This window comes from Mus pahari, chromosome 15, assembly GCF_900095145.1.
Source record: "Mus pahari chromosome 15, PAHARI_EIJ_v1.1, whole genome shotgun sequence".
Classification (NCBI taxonomy): Eukaryota; Metazoa; Chordata; class Mammalia; order Rodentia; family Muridae; genus Mus; species Mus pahari.
In genome coordinates, this window is record NC_034604.1 from 32,894,404 (window position 1) to 32,916,032 (window position 21,629).

Consider the following 21,629-nt stretch of genomic DNA (forward strand, 5'->3'; position numbering starts at 1 on the left):
TGCGTATCAGATATTTACATTACAATTCATAACAGTCACAAAATTACAGTCATGAAGTAGTAACAAAAGTAATTTTATGGTTGGGAGTCAGCACAACATGAGGAACTAAGTGTCGCAGAATTAGGAGTGGTGAGAACCACTCATCATGAAAACAGACAGAGCCAGACAAAGAGTGGGACAGCTGGGTCCAGCATCCCTGGAGGGCACTTTCGACCCCTGGAGCCTCTGTACTTTGAAAATTGGGGCCTTCAAAATTGCAGCCTTTCTCTTCTAAGAAAAGAAGCTAAGTCCTTGGCATGCTACTCTGATGCCTAGCTAGCCTCCTGTTATATCTGAGGTTACATCACTTTAGATGAGGTGAAACCCAAGTGTAAAAAGCTCTCCAGAGTAACTGGAAAAGTCTTAATGAGAGTCTGGTTTGTTGAGCCTAGCAAACCAGAACAGAAAAATGAGAATATACACTGAGGCTGACTTAAACTATGCAATCCTTGTTTTCAACATCTTTTAATTTCAGTATTTCCTAAAAGTCCCCTACCACTGTCTAACTGGGAGACAGCACTCTGACTAACTCATAATCTCTATGAAAAGGCAGCTCTGATAAAATCCTTTTTTCTCTGTCACCAAGCCTGGTTTTTCCCTAGGAAAGCAGCAGAGACAGGGGCTCCCCCAGCAGCTTGCACAGGAAACATCTGGGTCTCCAGTCCAGTCCCCCAGGAAGAGGCTTAAGAGGGGATTCCCCTCCAGTGTCTGCAGCAGACCAGGCTTAGTCAGGGTCAGGGAAGACAGCACAGTGAGATGCATGGTACTTTTGCTAGGTAGGAAACAGTGCTGTGAGAACCTTTACAAAGACTAAGAACCAAAGGAGTCCCGTTAGCTGTGCTCGCCATACAAAGGTCTATCTGTAAAACTGATACCCACTTCTCCTCTTCTCCTCCCTTTTGACATCCTGCACTCAGAAATTGCCATGTAATGGATGAGTTGCAACCAGGGGTTTTTTGTTTAAGAAAGGGCTTAGGGCATATCCAGGGGAGCTCTTGGAAGGAAATCTTCCTGAGGATTTGGAGTATAAATACAAAGAGGCAGCCAGATATTCCAGGAGAATCACAGCAAACCTTTGGGCCAGGAAACTGAGTGTACACAGACTTGTATACTCTGCACCTTTGGCTAGGGTTCCAGAGACACCACTGTATCCAGCCCAGCTTCTCTCAGCAGCAGTTTCCAAGTGGAGCTCCTGTCTAATGTCTGCAGAGCCTCTGCCAGGCTGTACCTGTCATAATGCTGCTGCTGCTGCTGCTGCTGCTGCTGCTGCTGCTGCTGCTGCTGCTGCTGCAGCTGTTACTCTCTGATACAAAGAAGCCATGCCGTCTAGGCCTCCAAAGGGTCCTAGTGAGGACTTTCTCATGTGAGAGAGAGGCCTAGACAATGCAGTGCACAGAAAAGGGAAGTTCCTAAACTTGGAGCGTCACTTTATTCTTCAGCCCAGCAACCCCCGCCCCCCTCAACAATTAGTACAATTGAGTACAAACGAATTGGGGTCCATTTGTTTACTTACCCTGCCGGGGCCCTCTCTTCCGTCGGAATGCTGCCCCTGACTGCAGAGCTTCTAGAAGACTGTCCATCACACCTGTCTCATCCCCCTCTGTGATGAACAAAGACAGAGGAGTCAATTTTTCAGCCAGACCAGCATAGCACATGTCAAAGTGCACAAGAAATGCACACTGCCTGAGAGCTCGTGAGAGACAAGAAATGGTCAACCTTTCACGCCTCAGACCCATGTTTACTTTACTTGTGTCAGTTTAAAAACTGCCTGAAGGCTCCCTGCTATTAGTGCAAAACCTGAGGTGTTTGTTACAATGTCATCCTACCTGCACTAACCAGGACCAGCACACAGACTCCTAACACCAACTCCAAGATCTGAGTAAGCAAAGACCATGATATAAACCAAAAGGCAGCTATGCCAGGCAAAGCGACCATGTCTGTAATCCTAGTACTTGGGAGGTAGAAGCAGGAAGATGTGAAGTTTGAAGCTAGCCTGGGCTAAGTAGGAAAAATTGTGCGTTTGGGGGTGGAGGACACAACTATTATATAACTGTTATCAATCTCAGTGTTTCACTCCAGTCTGCAGGAGGGTTAAAGGAAGAGAGCCCAATGGTCAAGACTGAATTTCATGTTACTACTGCTTCCAGTGGTTGCATCTTCCTAAAGATAGCTCTGCATGTGACAGCTGAAAGCAGCCAGGCTGGAATGCAAAGAGTTAATGCAGAATCCCAGTTCTAGCCAGGCTCAGTTTCCATGGCAACAGCTCAGGATAGTGAAATCTGAAACTGAAATCCCAAGGAGCTGGTTGGCTACTAGCTGAAGACTAGGGTTCATTACTGCCAGCGCCATCTGCTGTCTGAACATCACCAGTGCAGCTGACCTACATTCAATTTCATTTGCTTGACTTAGAATAGGGTAAGGTCCACTACGCCACCTGCTGGCTGGGTTATAGCCCTTATCCCAAATGTCATTTGGACTCCACCTTGCTCCCATTACATCTTACACAATATAGAAAGAGTAAGGCCCTGGAGGCCCAGGGAGACAGGGAGGAAATGATGAGCACTTGGTATAAATTTTAACAGTTTTATGGAAACAAAGTTGATGGCTTAAATACAACTAAGATAAAGGCAAGAAACTACTCTTAAGGTCTCAGGGAGCAAACCATGTTAGTCTTCCTTACTCCTTCTGCTCAGCAAACTTTTTAAAGACTTGACAGATCCAAGAATCCTCACTTTCAGAGGCTTATGGGCCTTACAGATCTGCTCAGGGCCATGAGCAACATACGCTGCGTTTACTGTATTTCCGCTGCCCAAAGGAGTAGTGGGGGGCAGGGACTCCTCCTCAGCAGGAAAGAAGCAGAGACAGGAAACAGAGGGCCAGTAATTGAGACCATATGCTCGAACAAAGACATGTTTCTGCTGGAGAAAGAGTGGCCAGCTTTTCACCCCCTTCTACAAGTTCAACCCATTTATGATCTCAAGCGTGCATACAACATTTTATGAGGTAATAGGAATGGCGTATTGGTGAAATAAGGGGAAGGGAGAGCTACTATAAGATGGGAGGAGTCAGGGAAACATTTTTTTTGTTTTTGACAGGCAGAGTGAAGTGTTAAGTGTGGTATTATGTCAATCACAAGGGTGATAAGACATAATCCAGGAACCAGCAAAGGAGAGGAAAGGAAAACACGTTAAAATCCAGCACCCGGAGTTTGGAAGCAGAAGGCTGCCAAAAGCCATTTGCCACGAGCTCCGTCTAGCCCTGAGAACTGGAACAGAGAGAGCGAGCCTTCCCTCCAGTGCCTTTCCCACAGCTCACCTGCATTCATGTCGATGAGTTGCTCTCGCTTCTGCTGCTTCTCCAGTCGCTCTTTTTCCGCCTTCTCCTTGGCTAGTTTTGCTCTCCGCATCTTTTCTTCTGTTTCCCGGCGCTTCTGGTTTTCCTTGACTGCTTGCTGGAGAAAGGGGGGGGGGACCAGATGGAGGACATGTGAAAACATGTAAACCTACCAGGGATCATTAGGAACTCCACAAAAAACCAGCAGTTCACCCTTGCTCACCAAAAACATATTCCTAAAGTTGTGCAGATCCATAAAGAATTCTTCTACAGACAACTTCTTAGGGTCAAAGACGAAGTAGTCACCTAGCTCCTTATAGAGGGTCTCCATGTTGGAGTGCATCATCCGTAGCTTGTTATACTGTTCCTGTGCATCCTTCACAAAGCTGTGCAGCTGGGGAGTAAAGGACCAAGACCAAGAAGCAGGCCCAGGCTGGGGGTGATGATGGCACACACCTTAAATCCCAGCAGAGAGAGCTCCAGGACAGACAGGGCTACACAGAGAAATCCTGTCTTGAAAACCCAACCAACAAAACAAACAAAGAAACAACAAAAACCAAAAAGAAACAGACTCAGGTCAGTAAAAACTAAAGAAACAGGCCCAGGTCAGGGAACCATTCAAGATGTGGAATGAGCTACACAGGGTACACCATGTAGTCCTGTTCATGACCCAGAACAGAAGCACCCTAAGTATTGGTAAGAAGATAGTGGCAAACCATAAGCTATGGTTTACCCATACAATAGAAGTTACATAGATTACTATAGAAACAAGGCTGAGACATCATGAGAAAATGTTATGCAGTGCAGTTTTGGTGTAAAATAAACAAAGAGGTGTAAATCAGAAAATGGAGGTGGTTATCTCTGTGGAAGGGTGTCTCCGAGACAGCAATGGGGAACAGAGTAGGGACTCGGGCTTGTAAAGTAGGTAGCTGTGTGTATAACAGGAACAGGACAGAAGAGACACTTGGAGACTGAATTTTATCTGCAAGGTTTACTTCTGTAATAAGTTTAAAAACTATGTATTTAGAGAAAGAAAAAAAAATTAGAGGTTAAAAACTGAATGCTGCTGTGATCCCTCTCATTCCCCGGAAGACCCAAGTCCTCCAAGAAAGGATATGGTCATCTTCTCAACAAACTTGTCCTTCTCGTCTGTGGCAGCTGGGAAATTCTGAACATCGCGCTCCACATCGGCAATCTGCTTCTTCATCTGATCTAAGCTCTTCTGCAAGTTCTCAGCAGAAACTGGGAGCCAGACAGAAGAGCTCACTGAGCAGCTCAGAGATTCTTTGAGCCTCCCCGTCAGCCACCCTGCTTAGGTTCCTCCCTTTCATCTCTAGCTTTGCTCCATGAGCCCATGAACACTCCTGACTCACACGCTGGTTCTGGTCTTCGCAGTAAAAGCATGAGTACTTGCTAACTGAACTTCCAATCTTCACCCATTGTACAATATTAATAGAAGCAGACTTCATTTAATTTAAAAAGAACCCATGGGATCCCTGATATCTTGGTCTCATTTATTTCAGGTTAACAGGGTTTCGGAGGGAGACATAGGTAAGAACACAGAGCCTGGGTAGAGCTCTGTCCTACTTTAACCTTGTGTTTGTGTAGTTTCAGGTAGTGAGGCCACTGTTGACAAAAGCTGTGGACTTAGACCAGGACCAGGGAGGAAAAGACCAAGACCAAGAAGCAGACCCCATGCTAGGCACTGGTGGTGTACATCTCTGATCCCAGCTCCCGGGAGGCAGAGACAAAGGCAGAGGCAGGTAGATCTGAGTGTTGGAAGCCAGCCTGGTCTACAGAGTGAGCTCCAGGACAGTCAGGGTTACACAGAGAGACCCTGTCTCGAATGCAGGTCTTATTTTTTCCCCATGTAGAGACTCTTAGGCTCAGGACCATCTTTTTTAGGAAAAAAAATTCAAATTATATTTATTTGTACTTGTGTGTGGGTGTGGGTGTGTGTACAACTTGTGAGTTGGTTCTCTCCTTCCACTATGTTGGCCCCAGGGACTGAAGGGTTGGAAGCAGGCATCTTTATCCACCTCAGCCATCTTGCTGGCCCAGAACCACCTTCTAGCTTTGCCCTACACTGCCTTACCTCTGCTGGCTTTCTCTACATGGGCAAGCTCATCAGGAAACTTGAGGACATCGGGGTGGTCATTCTCACATAACTCAGCCAAGAAATGCAACAGAGTCATCTTCTGATCTGCAGACTTGGTGTCTCGAAGCTTGTGGGGAAAGGGGCAACCATTAGTCTGGACTTGCCTCAAACCACCTTAGGCCAATACTGGGCTCAAGTGGCCTTCCCTCTGTCCTCCTGGCTAGCCCCATGGTTCACCTTACAAAGGAAGCTGATATTGAAGCCAAAAGCACCAGCATTCCTGGAGCCCGCATTCATATAGTTTCCGACTAGCAGTGTGAGCTCCAGGAGGCTGGAGAAGTTCTCACTCTTACGCAGCTCTTCACATGCGGCGGTGACAGACACAATCTCTGGCTTGATGTTCTCAACTTGCTCACTGAACTGTAGCTTGAAGAGGATGGCGTTGAGGCGAGGCCGAAGACGGGGCACTGTGCCCATCTAGTGATAAAGAAAAGAAATTCTATTATGGAGCTAATGGAGAGAGACATCAAAAAAGGTAACAGGCCAATCCTCCTCTGGGAGATCAGAGCTACAGAGGGAGGGGGTGGGAACTGATTGACTAAAAGATTCAAAACAGGTTAAGATGCAAGGAGCAAGCAACCAGACAGGTCTCCAGAGGGAAGGAACAAGGGAGTGACTGCTCTAGGCCTTACTCACCACCACGCCAAACTGCTCTGACTCAGCCAGATCATCATACTCCTCCTTCAGTTCAGAGAGCATTTTTAACTGCTCTGGTTCTGGCATTTGTTTAATGAGGTTCTGGAAGAGAGTAAATGTTGTATGTTGGGGTGAAGCCTGAGCATCATGACTATGACTCTAATCCCACACTCTGCCCAGGAAGTATGGGGGTGGGGCAGCTTTTGAAGTGGGGGGACTCCTCAGTCTTCTAAGATCTGCAGAAGCCCCTTGGTAACTTACCTGGATCATAGACTCTGTGAGAACAGCCTCATTCACCTCCAGAATAACGTTCTTAATCTCTTGATAGGGCATGCGGAATGAACCCAGAAAGATTGCTGCCACAGAATGAGATACAAAGATAGGTTCTTCTCATCTTCCTTCCCCGAGACCATCCTGACAGCCCATTCTGCCCAGCTAGTTGAAATCCAAGCCTGAGTTCAGAGCTGTAACTACTGTCAGCCATTTCCATACACAAACTACACCATGTCACACAGCACGAATGAGCTCAGTACATTCAACAAACACCATGACTGTGCTAACAGGAGTATCAGAATCACTCACCTGGAGCAGATCCCCTCCCACAAAGCTGCCATTTCCTTTGAGCTGCTCATTCTTTTCACCCCTGCTCTCCAATACCCCCACCCCACCCCCACTAGAGCTGAGGACAAAACCCAGGGCTTTGTGTTTGTGAAGCAATCCCCAACCAGACCTGCTCATTCTTAAAATGGCCAAGTTCCATGTCTAAGAAACAATTCCCTCACGTTCCAATCTGACTCTTCAATATTATCAAGAGTCCTCTGTTAGGGCTGGAGAGATGGCTCAGTGGTTAAAAGTACTAGCTACTCTTGTAGAAGGCCTGGGTTAGTTCCCAGCATCCATGTGATAGCTCACAACTGCCCATAAGCATCTTTAACACCAGTTCCCTGTAGATCCAGCCTCTGCTCTAACCACATATACGTGCAGGTAAAACAAAAACACATAAAATCCAAGCTTCTATAAAAACAGCTCTCTTTTAGTCATCTCTTCACCACCCACTCTGGCTTCGCTATCTGACTCTGTGCAGCCCTGGCTGCCTTGGAACTTGCTTTGTCCAGGCTGGCCACAAACCCAGAGATCTGCTTCCTGAGTGTGCATTACCATGACCAGCTCTTAAGGTGATCCCAATATCCTTCTTCTTCAGCATACGCAGTCAAGTCTATCTTAAGAACCTTCTTTGACCCAATGTATCCTTTCCTTTCCAGCACTCTGAAAACACAGATACCTATTTTTCACTATTAGAACGATCATCTATACTGTGCTCACAAAGGTAGCACAGGAAAAGGTAGCAGTCAGTGAGTGCGTGCTATAAAAGGTTCTATCCTGCCACCTGCGACTCAAATCTACTGGCCACTCTGTCCTGGGTGAGAGTGCCTTGCTCAGCATGTTGGTTTCTACCTTACAGAGCAATCAGCATTCAAGTGTCACTGTCCTTCATCTCCTCAACCACCAAGTCCCAGGATTCTGTCTGTCTATCCTGTGCTTTGCTTTTCGTCCTTATCATATTAGCCTAGGTCCTGATCATCTCTCATCAGTTTAAAACATTAAGACGGCTCATCTTCCTACCGATTCTTCTCCTACTCAAGAAACTAAGCCTGAAAATCATGCACTAAAGCAGCCTTCCAAAGATGACACAAGGCTGAAATGGTCACTTTCCTGACTAAAATCTCCACAGTAACTTGCAGAGCTGTAGCGATCTGCAGTTTCCAGACTGGATGGAGTAATCGATGTAAATGGGCTCACCCCTCCTGAAGAGAGGCAGTCCTTCCATTCCCTTAGCTCCTTCTAGACAGGTCTTCAAACCTGTTTTAACAGCATCTTCTTGAGAATACTCCTGGTGTTGCCCTCAACACTCCCCATGTGGCATACGTGTGTAGAAGTTTATTACTGCCAGTGCTGGCCGAGGTATTCTAGAGCAGCCTTATGGCTGCAGCTACCTTCAGCTATTGTTTTGTTTTCCTTTCTGTTCTCTCCAGGCACCTAAGTCAGGAGAACAGGAGCTGTCTGAGTTGGCTTTGTAGTCTCAGGATGAAACAGGCACCTAGTCTGCCTCCTACCCTACCCTACCCTACCCAATCCAATTCTATGCTCTCCTCATCCAGTTCTGGGGAACTGAAAGGAATCGGGGTCATTTTTTCTCCCTCATGACTGCTTCTACTCCTGAAAAGTTTCCACTTTTCCTTAATAAATCTAGGTTCACTCTGTGTAAAATGAAAGGAAAAAAGCCAAGGAGTTGAGGGGTTGGATGTGCTAGGCTACTGCTCTGCTGCTAAATGACATCCAACCCCTCAACTCCTTGGCTTTTTTCCTTTCATTTTACACAGAGTGAACCTGTCTTGCTGTATCACTCTGGCTGTACCTACAGGTATGTATACTTGCTTGAGTGACTTTGGCCAAGTCATAACATTTGAACTTTAGTTTTCTCATGTGAAAAAAATGAAGATGGTAACTGTAAGATTATGAAGGAGCTTATGTATGTACTCTTTCATTTAAATAACATGACGAGTACATATCTAATAGAGCTTGTCACATGCCAGACTCTCAAATATTTGACCAAATAATTAATATCTGTATTTCTCGGTATGAAGGAGGTGCAGCCATAGTTGAAATGAACAAGAAGAAAGAAACCATTGATCCTGACCACAAAACAGACAGAAACTATGTCATCTTTGTGGAGAAGCACTCTAATAGATGAGCTGCTACTGTAAGTATATAAAGTCTCTCCAACCTGAGAATTTTCCACTAATCAGAGTTCTCAGTCAGGTGGCAAGCCAGAACAGAAGAAATATGGCACCAAATGCTTAACTCTGTGGGATTGCTGATCTGACAAGGACAAGATGCACCTCACTTGAAATAACTGTAGTTTTAACTGAAGCCACACCAGCAGCTCACTCCTTACTAGAAAGCAGAAGGGTATGCCCCGAGGCTGAGGCTGGAACCCTGTGCTAGACTTCCTGCTGACACAGGAGAAGGAAAACTTTGAAAGACGGCTGCCAGGCATGATGGTGCCCAACCCCAGCATGAGGACGGCCAGTTCAAGGGCAGCCAAGCTCCATAGCAAAGTCACATCTCAACACCTCCCATCCCTCAGTAAAATAAAACAAATCAGGGAACTCCAAGGTTAAAATCTGAGACTGCAAGCAGGGCGTGGTGGTGCACGCCTTTAATCCCAGCACTCGGGAGGCAGAGGCCAGCCTGGTCTACAAAGTGAGTTCCAGGACAGCCAGAGCTATACAGAGAAACCCTGTCTCAAAAAAAACCCCAAAAATAAATAAATAAATAAAATCTGAGACTGCCTCATCTTAGCGCTAAACTAGACACACCCCAAACTCTTCCCCTGCTTCCTCAACATCAAGCGGGTGCTTGCTACCCTGCTGTGCTACTGAAGGAGTCAACCAGATACTACAGCCTCACCATGCACTGCCAGGCACAGAGCAGGAACTTAACAAGAGGAGTTTCACACAAGGGACCTTAGACTCAGGGACACAAGTTCCTATAGGAACAGTTTCACAGTGTTAGCCACTGGGGTCATGAGAATTACTCACAGAGATTCTGAGCTGTCTTTGAATCCAGCACTTTCAGCTCTTTTACTTTCTTCTTTTGAACAGATTTCTTTTCTTCTCCACCTTCTTGATCCTTCTTGGCTAGTGAGGGAAATTAGAAAACCATGGTTAGGGATAAGCCACCTTCGCACATTACTGAATCACAACTGTCCTGGCAGAATGGCCATCCCATCCTCTCGGTTTTAACTGTACTCCTTCAAAGATAATCTCATTAGCCACTCTTCAATAACTAAATGTTCCAAAAGGAATATCTCCTTTTTATTTCTTCAATGGTCAGTAATGCTTTTCCTCCTTAAACAGAATCTACCTACAGGGAGCAACTAACTCTCTGTGAAGAACCAAAGTAAATATTTTAAGTATTGTAAGCTAATATGGTCTGTCTTAATTTTAAAAAATTATTTATTTTTACTTTACCAGCATTTTGCCTACATGTCTGCCTGTGTGCACGGCCTGAAGGCTAGAAAATTGTGTCAGATCCTCTGGAGCTGAAGTTACAGACAGTTGTGAGCTGCCACATGGGAACTGGGACTCCATCCCAGGTCACCTTGAAGAATAGGCAGTGCTCTTAACTGCTGACTCATCTCTCCAGCTACCTACCGTATCTCAATTTTTCAGTTCCACTACTGTAGCATGAATATAGTTGTATGCCAGTATATCAATAAAAGGCATGGCTGTGTTCCAATAACACTTCACTCAAAAACACTCTGTGATTGATGTAGCTTTCTAACCCCTATGCTAAGAGCCTCCTACAGTCACCCTTTGTGCCCACTAAAAAGCTTCACTATCTTTCAAAGTTCACCTTGAACATGGCTCTTACTATAAAAATGTTTTTAATTTCTCCAACTCCTATAATCTCTTTGTCACTGATGAATATGAACGAAAAGAGGTGCAATAGGCTCCTTTTCTGCCATGGTCCTCCTCACGATTACATTCACCCCTCCCCAGTAAGTGTTCCCCAGGAAGTGTACGTACTCTCTGCTTTGATAAAAACCATTTTCACTGTTTGTAATCTGTACCTTATTTAATATTTTCTCAATGTTTCTTAACATCTGCATGTCATGCTGATTTTTAAGTCTATGTTCCTTTAAGCATGGAGACTTTTCTCATCTCCTTTTAAAATCTCATCTTGATTCTGAACTTCAAGGATATAGGCAAACTATTTCATTACTATTTATTTCTTCAACAGCTAATTATAGCAAAATTTACTAAAAAATGACCAGCTTTGAAGGAACCTGAACAGAGAGCACAGAAAAGGAAAAAGGAACCACACTGGGTAGACCTAGCTATTATCTATATTGTAGCAGAGGTTGTAGTGGGTAGATATAAATGAATAATGTAAAGTGGTATCAGCTTTTAGCCATATAAAAATAGCTCTGAAAGCCAAGAAACTAACAAAATCAATTGCTTCTGAGTAGAGGAATGGGATATCTGAGCTCAAGAGAGGGAGAATGTCTTTGAATACAACCCCCTTTTTGATCGTTTTTGAGACAAGATTTCACTAACTAACTCTAACTAACTCTAACTAACTCTAACTAACTCTGGCTGACCCAGAACTCTTACTCTGTAGATCAGACTGGCCTCAAACTTTCGACAATCCTCCTGTCTCTGTCTTCTAAACAGTGTGATTATAAGCATGTACACTAACATAAGCCATTTTTATACCATTTGATAGTTAGACCACATATAAAATATTATGTATGGTAAAAGTAATAAAATCAAAACAAAAGGCACACAAAAACTCACCCTTGGGCTGGGTAAGCAGTCAGTAGTAGAGCACAATGCTTAGGACTACAGGGATGCCATTCATCCCTTCGGCCTAGCAGTTCCAATTTAAGAAATGAAAATGCTAAACATATGAAGACTCATTACTTCAGCAACAACTTACTGGGAGCTTAACTTGTGCCAAGTTGTGATAGGCAATGGAAATAAGGCAAATTAACAAAACTAAGACAAGAATGTGTCTTCATTCTAGTAAAGTGAAACAGACCAAGTCTGCCAATAAATGAGATATGTTAGATGACAACACGTGTTGTGAAAATCAAGCAGGGAAGAGACTCAGAGGTTTGCCAGGGAGACTGATGAAACCTTGGGTGAGTGGCTGGGGAATGGCTTACTGAAAAGATGACATTTGAATAAAGACCATTAGAAGTTATGGGAATGAGCCTATGTCAGCTAACGTCGGTTGTCAACTTGCCTACATCCGAAATCAACAAAAATCCAAGCAAGCTAGGCATGTCTGTGAGGGATTTTCTTTTCTTTTTTCCCTTTTCCCAACCTCTTATTGTTTTTTGAGACAGTCTTGGCTGTCCTAGAACTTACTCTGTAAACCAAAGTGGCCTCAAACTCAGAGATCCTCTTGCCTCTGCCTCCTGAGTGCTGGGATTAAAGACATATACCACCATGCTCATATTAAAAAAGGGTTACATTTTTGTATTTCTAATCTTTTATGTGTAGGAATCTATGTAATTTAATATATGTGCCATGTAAGTGCTATAAAGTGAACCAATTATAGTAGTATAAAGCTAAAATAGTGATTCTGTGGGAACATGTCAAGTGACTAAAGAAATGGAAGACATTCTTAAGAAGGTATGATATATGTAGAGTACTAAAGCCAACTCAGGTCAATGAAAAGAGAATGGTCTAATTCAGAGACTGATTAACTTTTACTTAAAGTACTGGATGGTATGCTGGTTAGTTTTATGTCAACTTGATATAAGCTAGAGTCATTTCAGAAAAGGAAACCTCAGATGAGAAAATGTCCCCACTAGATGGTCAAGCCTGTGGTGCATTCTCTTGACTGATGATTGCTGTGATAGAGCTCAGCTCACTGTAGGCAGTCCCACCCTTGGGCTGATGGTCCTGAGTGCTATGAGAAAGCAGGCTAAGCAAGCAGTGTTCCTTCACAGCGTCCCCTCAGTGCCGGACTTACAAGCTGGAAGATAAAGTAAGCCCTTTCCTTCTCAAGCTACTTTTGGTCATGGTGTTTCATCAAATCAGTAGAAATCCTAACTATGACAGATGATAAATAATTCAGGGTAGCACATCTACTCAGTTCTGCTGGTAAAATATGAAGGTAACCACCCACAATGACTATTTGAATAGATTGCTGTGATCCAACAAAACTTTATTAATAAGTTAGGCTGGTACAATGGCTGATTCCTAATCTAATCCACAGTGCTGGAACAACCAGCTCTCCACGTCAACAATTAAAGGAAAAGAGGTCATATATTTGAGAGAGATGAAGGCAGGTACACTTGAGAATTGAAAGAGAAGGGAAATGATGTAATTATATTATAATCTCAAAAAAAAGTTATTTTAAGAACTTTCTAATAATACCAAGAAACTAAGATGGTATACAAGAGCCTAGGGCTGGTGAAATGGCTCCACAGGTAAGACACTGGATGGAACCCACAGAGTGAAAGGAAAGAATCGATTCTCATAGGCTCTTCTCTGGTCTCTTCACATGTGCCATGGTACATGTGCATTTCATCACACATAATCAATGTTTAAAACAAAAGACAGTTTGGTTTAGTCCCATAATATTAAAAAAATTCAGTATCATGAAAACAATCAAATACATTATCTAAAAATGCTGGTGTAATGCTCAGAAAATCACCATGAACACATGAACAGTTGCTAAGAAAAGGTGATCTGATTGGGGATGTCACTACATACTGCTTTAAGACAAACCTACAGCTCGGTGGGGAAGGAATGACCTACTCTCTACCCAAAGAAAGGATTATAGTGTGGCTTTCCTCAGTAAGCGGGGAATTCAAAAGGATTCATCTTAGTGAGAATATGAACCTAAAAATGTAAACCAGGGGCACATAAGGCACAAGTCCTGGCACAGCTCAACCCTGACTGCCTTAAGGTAGTCCCCCTCATCCTAGAGAACAAACAATGTTAACATCATTTGGAGTTGCTACAATTTTCTATGTATAATAGCTGATGGCATGCCAAAACATGGACACTTACCCAAATTCAAAGGGAAAACATCCAGTTAACAAATACGATATAACCCAGATAATGGAGCAAGGATTTACAGCCATAATATACAGCCATTCCTGGTGGAGGCTCATGCCTATGATGGTTGGGTTTTGTCAACTTCAGTTTCCTGCTCTGAGTTGTTCTGAATTCCCTTCATAAAGGACTGTAGGATAAAATAAACCCTTTCCTCCCCAAGGTGCTCTGTAGTTATGGTGTTTAACACAGCAAACTAAACTAAACACACACCTATATTCCCACCATTTAGGGGTTGAGACAGGAGAACTACAATGGGAGTTCAAGGCCAGGAAGAGCTACAAATTTGAGATTCTTTCTTAAAATAAAATAAATAAAAAATTTAAACATAAACAAAACCAAACTATGATAATATATGAGGAAATTGGGGTGGTGGGGAAAAAAAAAAACCTCAGAAGGAAACATGAAGTAAATAGTTAACACCAAGTTCTAGTTCTGGTTTGTTTCTGTCAACTGGACACAAACCGAGTCATCAGAAAAGAGGAAACCTTAACTGAGGGATCATCTCATCAGATTGCCTGCAGGAAAGTCTGTGGGGGCATTTTCTTAAGTACTGTCAGAGGGTCCAGCCACTGTGGGTGTAATCACAGGCAAGTGGTCCCTGGTGGTACAAGAACGCAGGCTGAGCAAGCTAGAGAGAGCAATCAAAAGCAGCACTCCTCCGTGGTCTCCTTCAGTTCCTGCCTTGAGTTCCTGTGCTGGCTTCCCCTTCATGATAGACTGGAAGGTATAAGATGAAATAAACTCTTTCTTCCTCAAGTTGGTTTTGGTTAGTGCTTTATTTTGGCATCAGAAAGTAACTAGAGGAGAAACTAGCCATGCTGTTTTTAGGAGGGGAGTGGTGAAAGAACTTTGGAGCTATGGGCTACAAAATCCATTGAGTATTGAGAGAAATGCAGACTATAGAGACCTGACTTATAAAGTTTTGAGGGAAGTTTGCAAGTTCCTCAAGACTCTACAGGGGTCATTCCAGTGCTATTTTACATCAAGAATCTGTGAGGTTTGGTTTTCTGGGGGCTGAAGAATCAGCTGCGATTAACAAGAAACCAGCACCCAGAGGTAAAACCTTTGTTTTACTGGGACAATTGGTGCTGGTCAGCCAGGGCTGAAAAAAATCATCTGTGATTAAGAGACCAGAGTAACTGAGGTGAGATCCAGGAAATATTTCCTCAGGGTCAGCACACAGAAGCAGTGGTCCAGAGGTGACCAATACGGCATCTCAAACTAGCAGCTGAGCTTGGCAAGTGGACGAGGTTCCTAAAGGGGACTGGTCTGGAAAGCAGCTAAGGCTCAGCACCCAGAGAATCCAGGAGAGCTCAGCCTCGGCTGTAGTAGAGATCCAGTATTTGAGATATAGGACTGTGGGGTAACCACCACCCAGGCCAGTAGCAGGTATGGACTGGTGCCAGCATGAGCCTATGAGACAAGCTATGTGTGCTGTGGATGGCAGAGCTGGAGAGATGAGCCCTTTCAAAGCCAGAAGATCATGAGTGAGTCCCAGGTATCAGATACTGAGCTATTCACACTGTCGAATTTTGGTATTGCTATGATATGACCGTAACTGGCCCCTCATTCATCCCCTTTAAAATAAGCATATAAATTTCTTTATTTTATAGGAACCCATAGTTAAAAAACTTTGGACTTCTAAAGATAACTTAGATTTTTAAATAGTTGGAATTTTTATACAACTGTGGGACTTTTAAAAGTTGGACTGTGCACTATGATATTAATGTGCCATCTTGAGAATAAACAAGAAAGGAACGCTTATAGTTGAATAGTAATGTATTTGTGTGTCAAATTGAGAAGGGGTTGTTAGCAATCCTTCTAGGCTAAGCCCAACAAGTTACCTGGCAACAGCCAGGTATGCCTGACACACTATAAAAGGGTCTATTTCTAAATGAGTTATGGCAACATTTTTTTTATTTAAAAAAAAAAAGAGGGCCAAGGATATGTTTGTAGATGTGAGGTATGAGGTGTGTGTGTGTGGGGGGGGGGTTTCCACTGCGGGCCCATGCTGTGTCATCCCTTCCCCCTGAGGTTAACAGCTATACAATGGATACAGTGTGTAATAGAGTTTATTTAGGGAATGGGTTGAAGGAGGAGTAGAGAAGCAGGGAGGGAGAGAAAAGAAGAGAAGAGGAAGGAAGAGAAGGGGCAGAGAGTAAAAGAGTAAGAGGGTAAGAGAGTGAGGAGGGGTTCACATGGAATTCCAGCCATATTGGATCACATGCTAGACCTATCCACCCAAACACTGGTGAACTGGTAAGCTCCCCTCACTGGTCCGTGTAAATGTCCCCTGGTCGAGCTCCTAGCCACCCTGTGGTGTCCTTGCTGATGGAGGTATTCACAGTCGTGACTGGCTGTCTCACTGACTTTGTTCTAGGACCTCTACCTTGGGTGAGCTCTTTCTCTCTCCTCCCTCTCTAGGCTTCTCTGCTGAAAAAAAATCCTAGGCCAGTCCTAGGTAAACCGTTCTCCCGCTGTCGCTCAGGGCACTGGTGTTTTAATTAATACATGACATTTAGATTACAATTTATTCTTTCCAGATTTCCGACTACATTGGCAGCTAAGCTTGACAGCTAGAAAACAGACCTCTAGCTCCTTACCCAAAGGCAATCCACAATCTTATTAGCTCAGTAGTCAATTTGTTAACTAGCTAAGACTGCCAGATCTCTTATCAAAGTCAGACAGGTTTGCCTTGCACAGAGGCTTCCCGATAAAGGATACACAAGTTCCTATGTAAGCTTTCACAGTTGTAACCTTCTGTTACTCCCTTATCTAAACTCAGTTTTCAGTAACCAAATACTTCATATTTCCTTTCCTTGCCACACCACTGTCCTAACATTAACCGATAGAGTTCTTAAAAACTAGCGTAACCCTAATAAAACATTCCATTATATGATCCACTTTCATAATCACAAGTTCAGTTTCCTTTAGCTGTCTTTTAACTATAGACTTAAAGGGTTGCTCCTATAAATCTACACTATCAGCTATCACACTCAAATAGGTTTCCTTTGGTTGTCTTTTAACTGTAGATTTAAGTTATTCTCATGCTAAATCTATATGATCAACTATCATATTCATAAGGTCAAGGTTTTGAGTTTCCCGTGTCGTTTAAATGTAAACTTAAAAAATGTTTCTCATTATGCTCTTCAGTCTCCTAGACAAAAGAAAACAGTCCGTCTTGTTCCTTCCGCTCCACTTTGTCTTCCTAAGCTCACCTTAAAAAATGTTCATGTTGTTAACAAATTTATCTCTTTTGTAAACTTATAAACTGCAGGAAACTCTCTCAGATCTACCTCTCATGGACCAAACAGACTCCATCCAGGTAAGTACACCTGCCAATCAACAGCCTAAGTTCCCACTTACTACCTATTCCAGATGGGATTTCTCTCCTGGGCCCCGGGATGGGGACTCCCCTCACCCCCCTGCCCCCAACCACCAAGAACTAAGGGTTTCAAATATACACCTAAGAAAAAAATCTTTTCTCCCAAATGTACTTAACTTTATTCTCTACCTCTAATGTGGTGTGTGTGTGTGTGTGTGTGTGTGTGTGTGTGTGTGTCTGTGTCTGTGTGTCTGTGTGTGTTTCAGCATCCTGCCAACTCCAGGCATTTACTCAAATCTACATCCAGGACAGCTCCAGAGAAGCAAGCCACAGATGCTCCAACCTACTCTCACAGACACAGGCGCCTTTACTGGATCTGTTCTTGTTTACCCACAGATGGTTCCACAGACCCTGGACAGCAAGAAAACAGCTAACTCTCCTAAGACTGGACCAATTCCCTATCCCCACTGTCTTAGGTTTCCCAGAGACACATCGTTCCAAAGTTATCAGAAAGTAGCTAACAATCATGATGACCTTATTCCTGCTTCACCATCACCTCTTTCTACTTTTTCCTTTTTTTTAAATTAAACAAAAATGGAGGAATGTTAGCATTCCTTCTAGGCTCTGTCTCACAGTTACCTGGCAACAGAGAGGTATGTCTGACTCACTATAAAGGGCTGTTTGCCCCTCCTTGATCTCTTACTCTGCCCCTTCTCTCCCTCTCTTCATCCCCCTCCCAACTCCACATGTTCCTGGCCCACCTCTCCTTCTCCCCCCTCCCCCTCCCCTTCCCCCTCCTCCTCCTCTCTTCTCCTCTCCTCTCTCAGCCTTACCCTGTCTCTACTCCTTCCTCAACTCCCCTTCCCATGCCCTAAGTAAACTCATACTATATCTTATCTGGCTGGTGCCTCAGGGGGAAGGGCTGCCTCATCATGGGTCCTCAGAGGCACTCCCCAACCCCTGTACCATATCTCGATTCTACAAACATATGCTTGCCCCTCTTTTCTTTCTTTTATAAAACACAATTGTGCTGGTTAATTTCTGTCAACTTGACACAAATCTAGAGTTATTTTGGAAAAAGGAACCTTAATTGAGAGGTTAGCTCCATGACAGTGTCTGCAGGTAAGTCTGTGGGAGCATTTTCTTGATTGATGATTGATGTGGGAGGGCCCAGCCCACAGTGGACAGTGACACCAGTGGGCTGTGGCCCTGGATGGCTGAGCAAGCTGAGCGAGCCATGGACAGGAGCCATAAGCAACATTCTTCCATGTATGTTGTTTTTGCTGCAGCCCTTGCCTTGCCTTCCCTTCCTGATGGATTGAATCATGAAATGATGTAATGACTCTTTCCTCCCCAAGTTGCTTTTGGTCATGGTATTTATCATAGTAACAGAAAGCAAGTAGGGCAAATTCCATCTCAAAAAATGACAAAATTTATCATCTTTATTGGACAGAGTATAGTAAATGTGCATGTTGTCTCAGCTACCCACTAAAGAGTAGCAAAAAGTTAAGAGAAATAAAAAATAATCAAAATTGAAAATAATCCATAAGAAGGCAAGAATGAAAAAAAGGACACGAAACAGAAGAGTCAGAAAATAAACAGTGATATGAAACAGACCAACTCCCAAAGATGAAAAATTACCAAACATACAAAGTACGCACTTCTTAAAACAGACACAGATTAACAGCAAAAATACATACTAAGGGTAATAAAACAGCTGCAGAAGATATGCAAATTACAAGAAACATGAGGCAAAAGGAAAGCTGCTATAGCCATACTACAGACAGAAACGGCCCTCTCTAACTGCTGTGCACAGACTCAGTCTATAGTGATACAGGACACAGTCACAAGGAAGACAGAATAACTCTAAATTAAACGTCTTAAACAATTAATCTAAAATATAAAAAAGAACTGTTTGCCGCTCTAAGAGGCAATGGGACCTCAGAGAATGGAATATAAAAATGAGACTAAAGTCTCATGCAATCGGCCAACTTTATTCAGACCATCAGGCAATTTATACTCTGAGGGTTAAGAAGAATCACATAAGTAAAGTTCCAGCAGGACAAGTGGATGATTTAAAGATAGTGGAAGAATTAGCATCCTTGGCTGGGCATGGTGGTACACACTTTTAATCCCAGCACTCGGGAGGCAGAGGCAGGGGGATTTCTGAGTTCGAGGCCAGCCTGGTCTACAAAGTGAGTTGCAGGACAGCTAGGGCTATACAGAGAAACACTGTCTTGAAAAACCAACCAAACAAACAAACAAAAAAAAAGAAAGAAAAAGAATTAACATCCTTTCAATAGTAACTACCAAAACAAGCACACATTTGAAAATGTGGACACATGCCTGCAATCTGAGCACTCCAATGAGTAAGGAAAAAAGATTGTGAGACCAAGGCTAGACTGGGCTTTAAAACAAACAGTCTTAGTTAGGGTTACTGTGATGAGACACTAGGACCAAAAGCAGATTGGGGAGAAAAAGGCTTATTTCACTCACATTTCCATATTAACAATTCATTATCAAAAGCAGTGAGGGCAGGAACCTGGAGGCGGGAGGTGATGCAGAGGCAGGAGGGTTGCTTCTCACTGGCTTGCTCCCCATGGGTTGCTTAGCATTCTTTCTTAGAGAAGTCAGGACCACAGCCCAGGGGTGGCCCTACCCACAATAGGCTGGGCCCTAACTGATCACTAATTAAGAAAATGCTTTACAGTCAGATCATATGGTGGCATTTTCTCAGTTGAGGCTCCCTCCTTTCAGAGACTACAGATTGTACCAGGTTGACATAAAACTAGCCAGTATACAAATAAACAAAAAGCCAAACAAAATAGGAAAATATTTAATAAACCTGGTCCAAGTGATATAATATATTAAAAATGATAAAATACATATTCTGTGTATGTAGCATATAGCACAAAATTTGCCATGCTGTAGTTGAATATCAAGCCTGAACAAATTTCAAAGGATAGCAATCACAGCAATCATTCCAAGTATGTTGCCTGACCACAGAATTCAGTTAAACTAGAAAATTCTGAATTATCTGAACACTGAACAAAAATCAAGTAACTCTAGAGCCAGGTAGGATATCAAATCAGATACTAGAAAATATTTTAAATAGGATTAAATCAACACTTGACAGAGAACAATGGAACACACGGAAAACAAAAACACAATGTTGGATTTATGCCCAGATATTTCAAATAAGTATGTTAGATATAAACATATAACATACTGTGTTGTAATTAAGATCAATGGTATTGCTGGGTAGTGGTGGCACATGCCGTTATTCCCAACAATCAGGAGGCAGAGGCAGGGAGATCTGAGTTTGAGGCCAGCCTGGTCTACAGAGTGAGTTCCAGGACAGCCAGGACTACACAGAGAAACCCTGTCTTGAAATCCACCAGCCCCCCCCCCCAAAAAAAACGCTCAAATCAACCTTATCTGTAGTCCATGTCTTTTGCTATGTGACATAACGGCTGCATGGGGGCCCTGTCAAACTACCAGAAGACCAGCATCAGATATGGTCATCTATGGGTCAAAACCCTCCCAGAACTACAACAGTCTTGGCTCCTCCCATAAGACTGTAAGATTTGGATTCATACTCTGTTGGGGCGTTATTGTCAGCTGGAATTGTTTATAAGAAAAAACAATCTACTTAGGGCCAGTGAGATGGCTCAATAGATAAAGCACTTTCCATGTGTTGTGAGGACCCAAGTTGGGTCCTAGAACCCATGCAAGCCAGACGTGGTATCAAGAATCTGTAATCCCAGTTCTCTACAGCAAGCTGGGAGATGGGGACAGGAGAATCCTTGAAGTTTGCAGGCCAGCAAGACTGGCATAAACAGTGTTGAACAGTAAGAGAGCCTGGTTCAAACAAGGTAGAAGGTAAGGGTCAGCACCCAAGGTTGCCCCCTTAGCTGCTATATATATATATATATATATATATATATATATATATATATATATAGACTACAGCATTCCAACAACAGCATTCTAACACATGTGTGCACACTCTCTCCCTCTCTCCATTTAAAAAGAAAATCATCCAGGTTAAATACACAGAAAGGCTAAAGTCAAAGGACTAAGAAAGTATAAGGTTTATAGCAGACCTATTCTAACTAAAAGGAAGTTGCTGAAGTTGCATTAACATTAAACAACAATTTAAAAAATCATAGGAGAAAAGATATGAACTCTTTAGTGATATAGTTCATTAAGATGTAAGACTTTGGATTTGTATGCACCTAGCAATGTATCTTTAATCATAATCTTAAACACCAAATGCATATAACCACAATCTAACAAGAAGGACACATCAGAAAAATCCACTGTTATGCCACGGTAATATAAATGAAGATTGAGTCTATTTTTGACTGTGGACTTCTATAAAACTTCACCTCTCTCTTTCCATTCCATGTTGTACATAATAGAAAAGGTGACAACCAACATTTTCTCCCTCCTTTGACACAAAAAAGAAGCAAACCTATACTAAGTTTGTCTA

General features: G+C 43.1%; 1 protein-coding gene across 3 annotated transcripts in view; it reads right to left on the reverse strand.

The window, feature by feature from the left end:
- Positions 1 to 21,629, reverse strand: part of Diaph1 (diaphanous related formin 1) — a 93,797-nt gene that overhangs the window by 6,753 nt on the left and 65,415 nt on the right. For all 3 annotated transcript variants that reach the window (XM_021214306.2, XM_021214304.1, XM_021214305.2), the window contains 9 exons: positions 9,769 to 9,867; positions 6,428 to 6,522; positions 6,167 to 6,268; positions 5,708 to 5,947; positions 5,468 to 5,597; positions 4,490 to 4,614; positions 3,596 to 3,760; positions 3,355 to 3,490; positions 1,553 to 1,639 (listed from right to left, as the gene is read on the reverse strand). In XM_021214306.2, the coding sequence (XP_021069965.1) occupies positions 1,553 to 1,639; positions 3,355 to 3,490; positions 3,596 to 3,760; positions 4,490 to 4,614; positions 5,468 to 5,597; positions 5,708 to 5,947; positions 6,167 to 6,268; positions 6,428 to 6,522; positions 9,769 to 9,867 (1,179 nt within the window). The remainder of the gene's footprint in view (positions 1 to 1,552; positions 1,640 to 3,354; positions 3,491 to 3,595; positions 3,761 to 4,489; positions 4,615 to 5,467; positions 5,598 to 5,707; positions 5,948 to 6,166; positions 6,269 to 6,427; positions 6,523 to 9,768; positions 9,868 to 21,629) is intronic.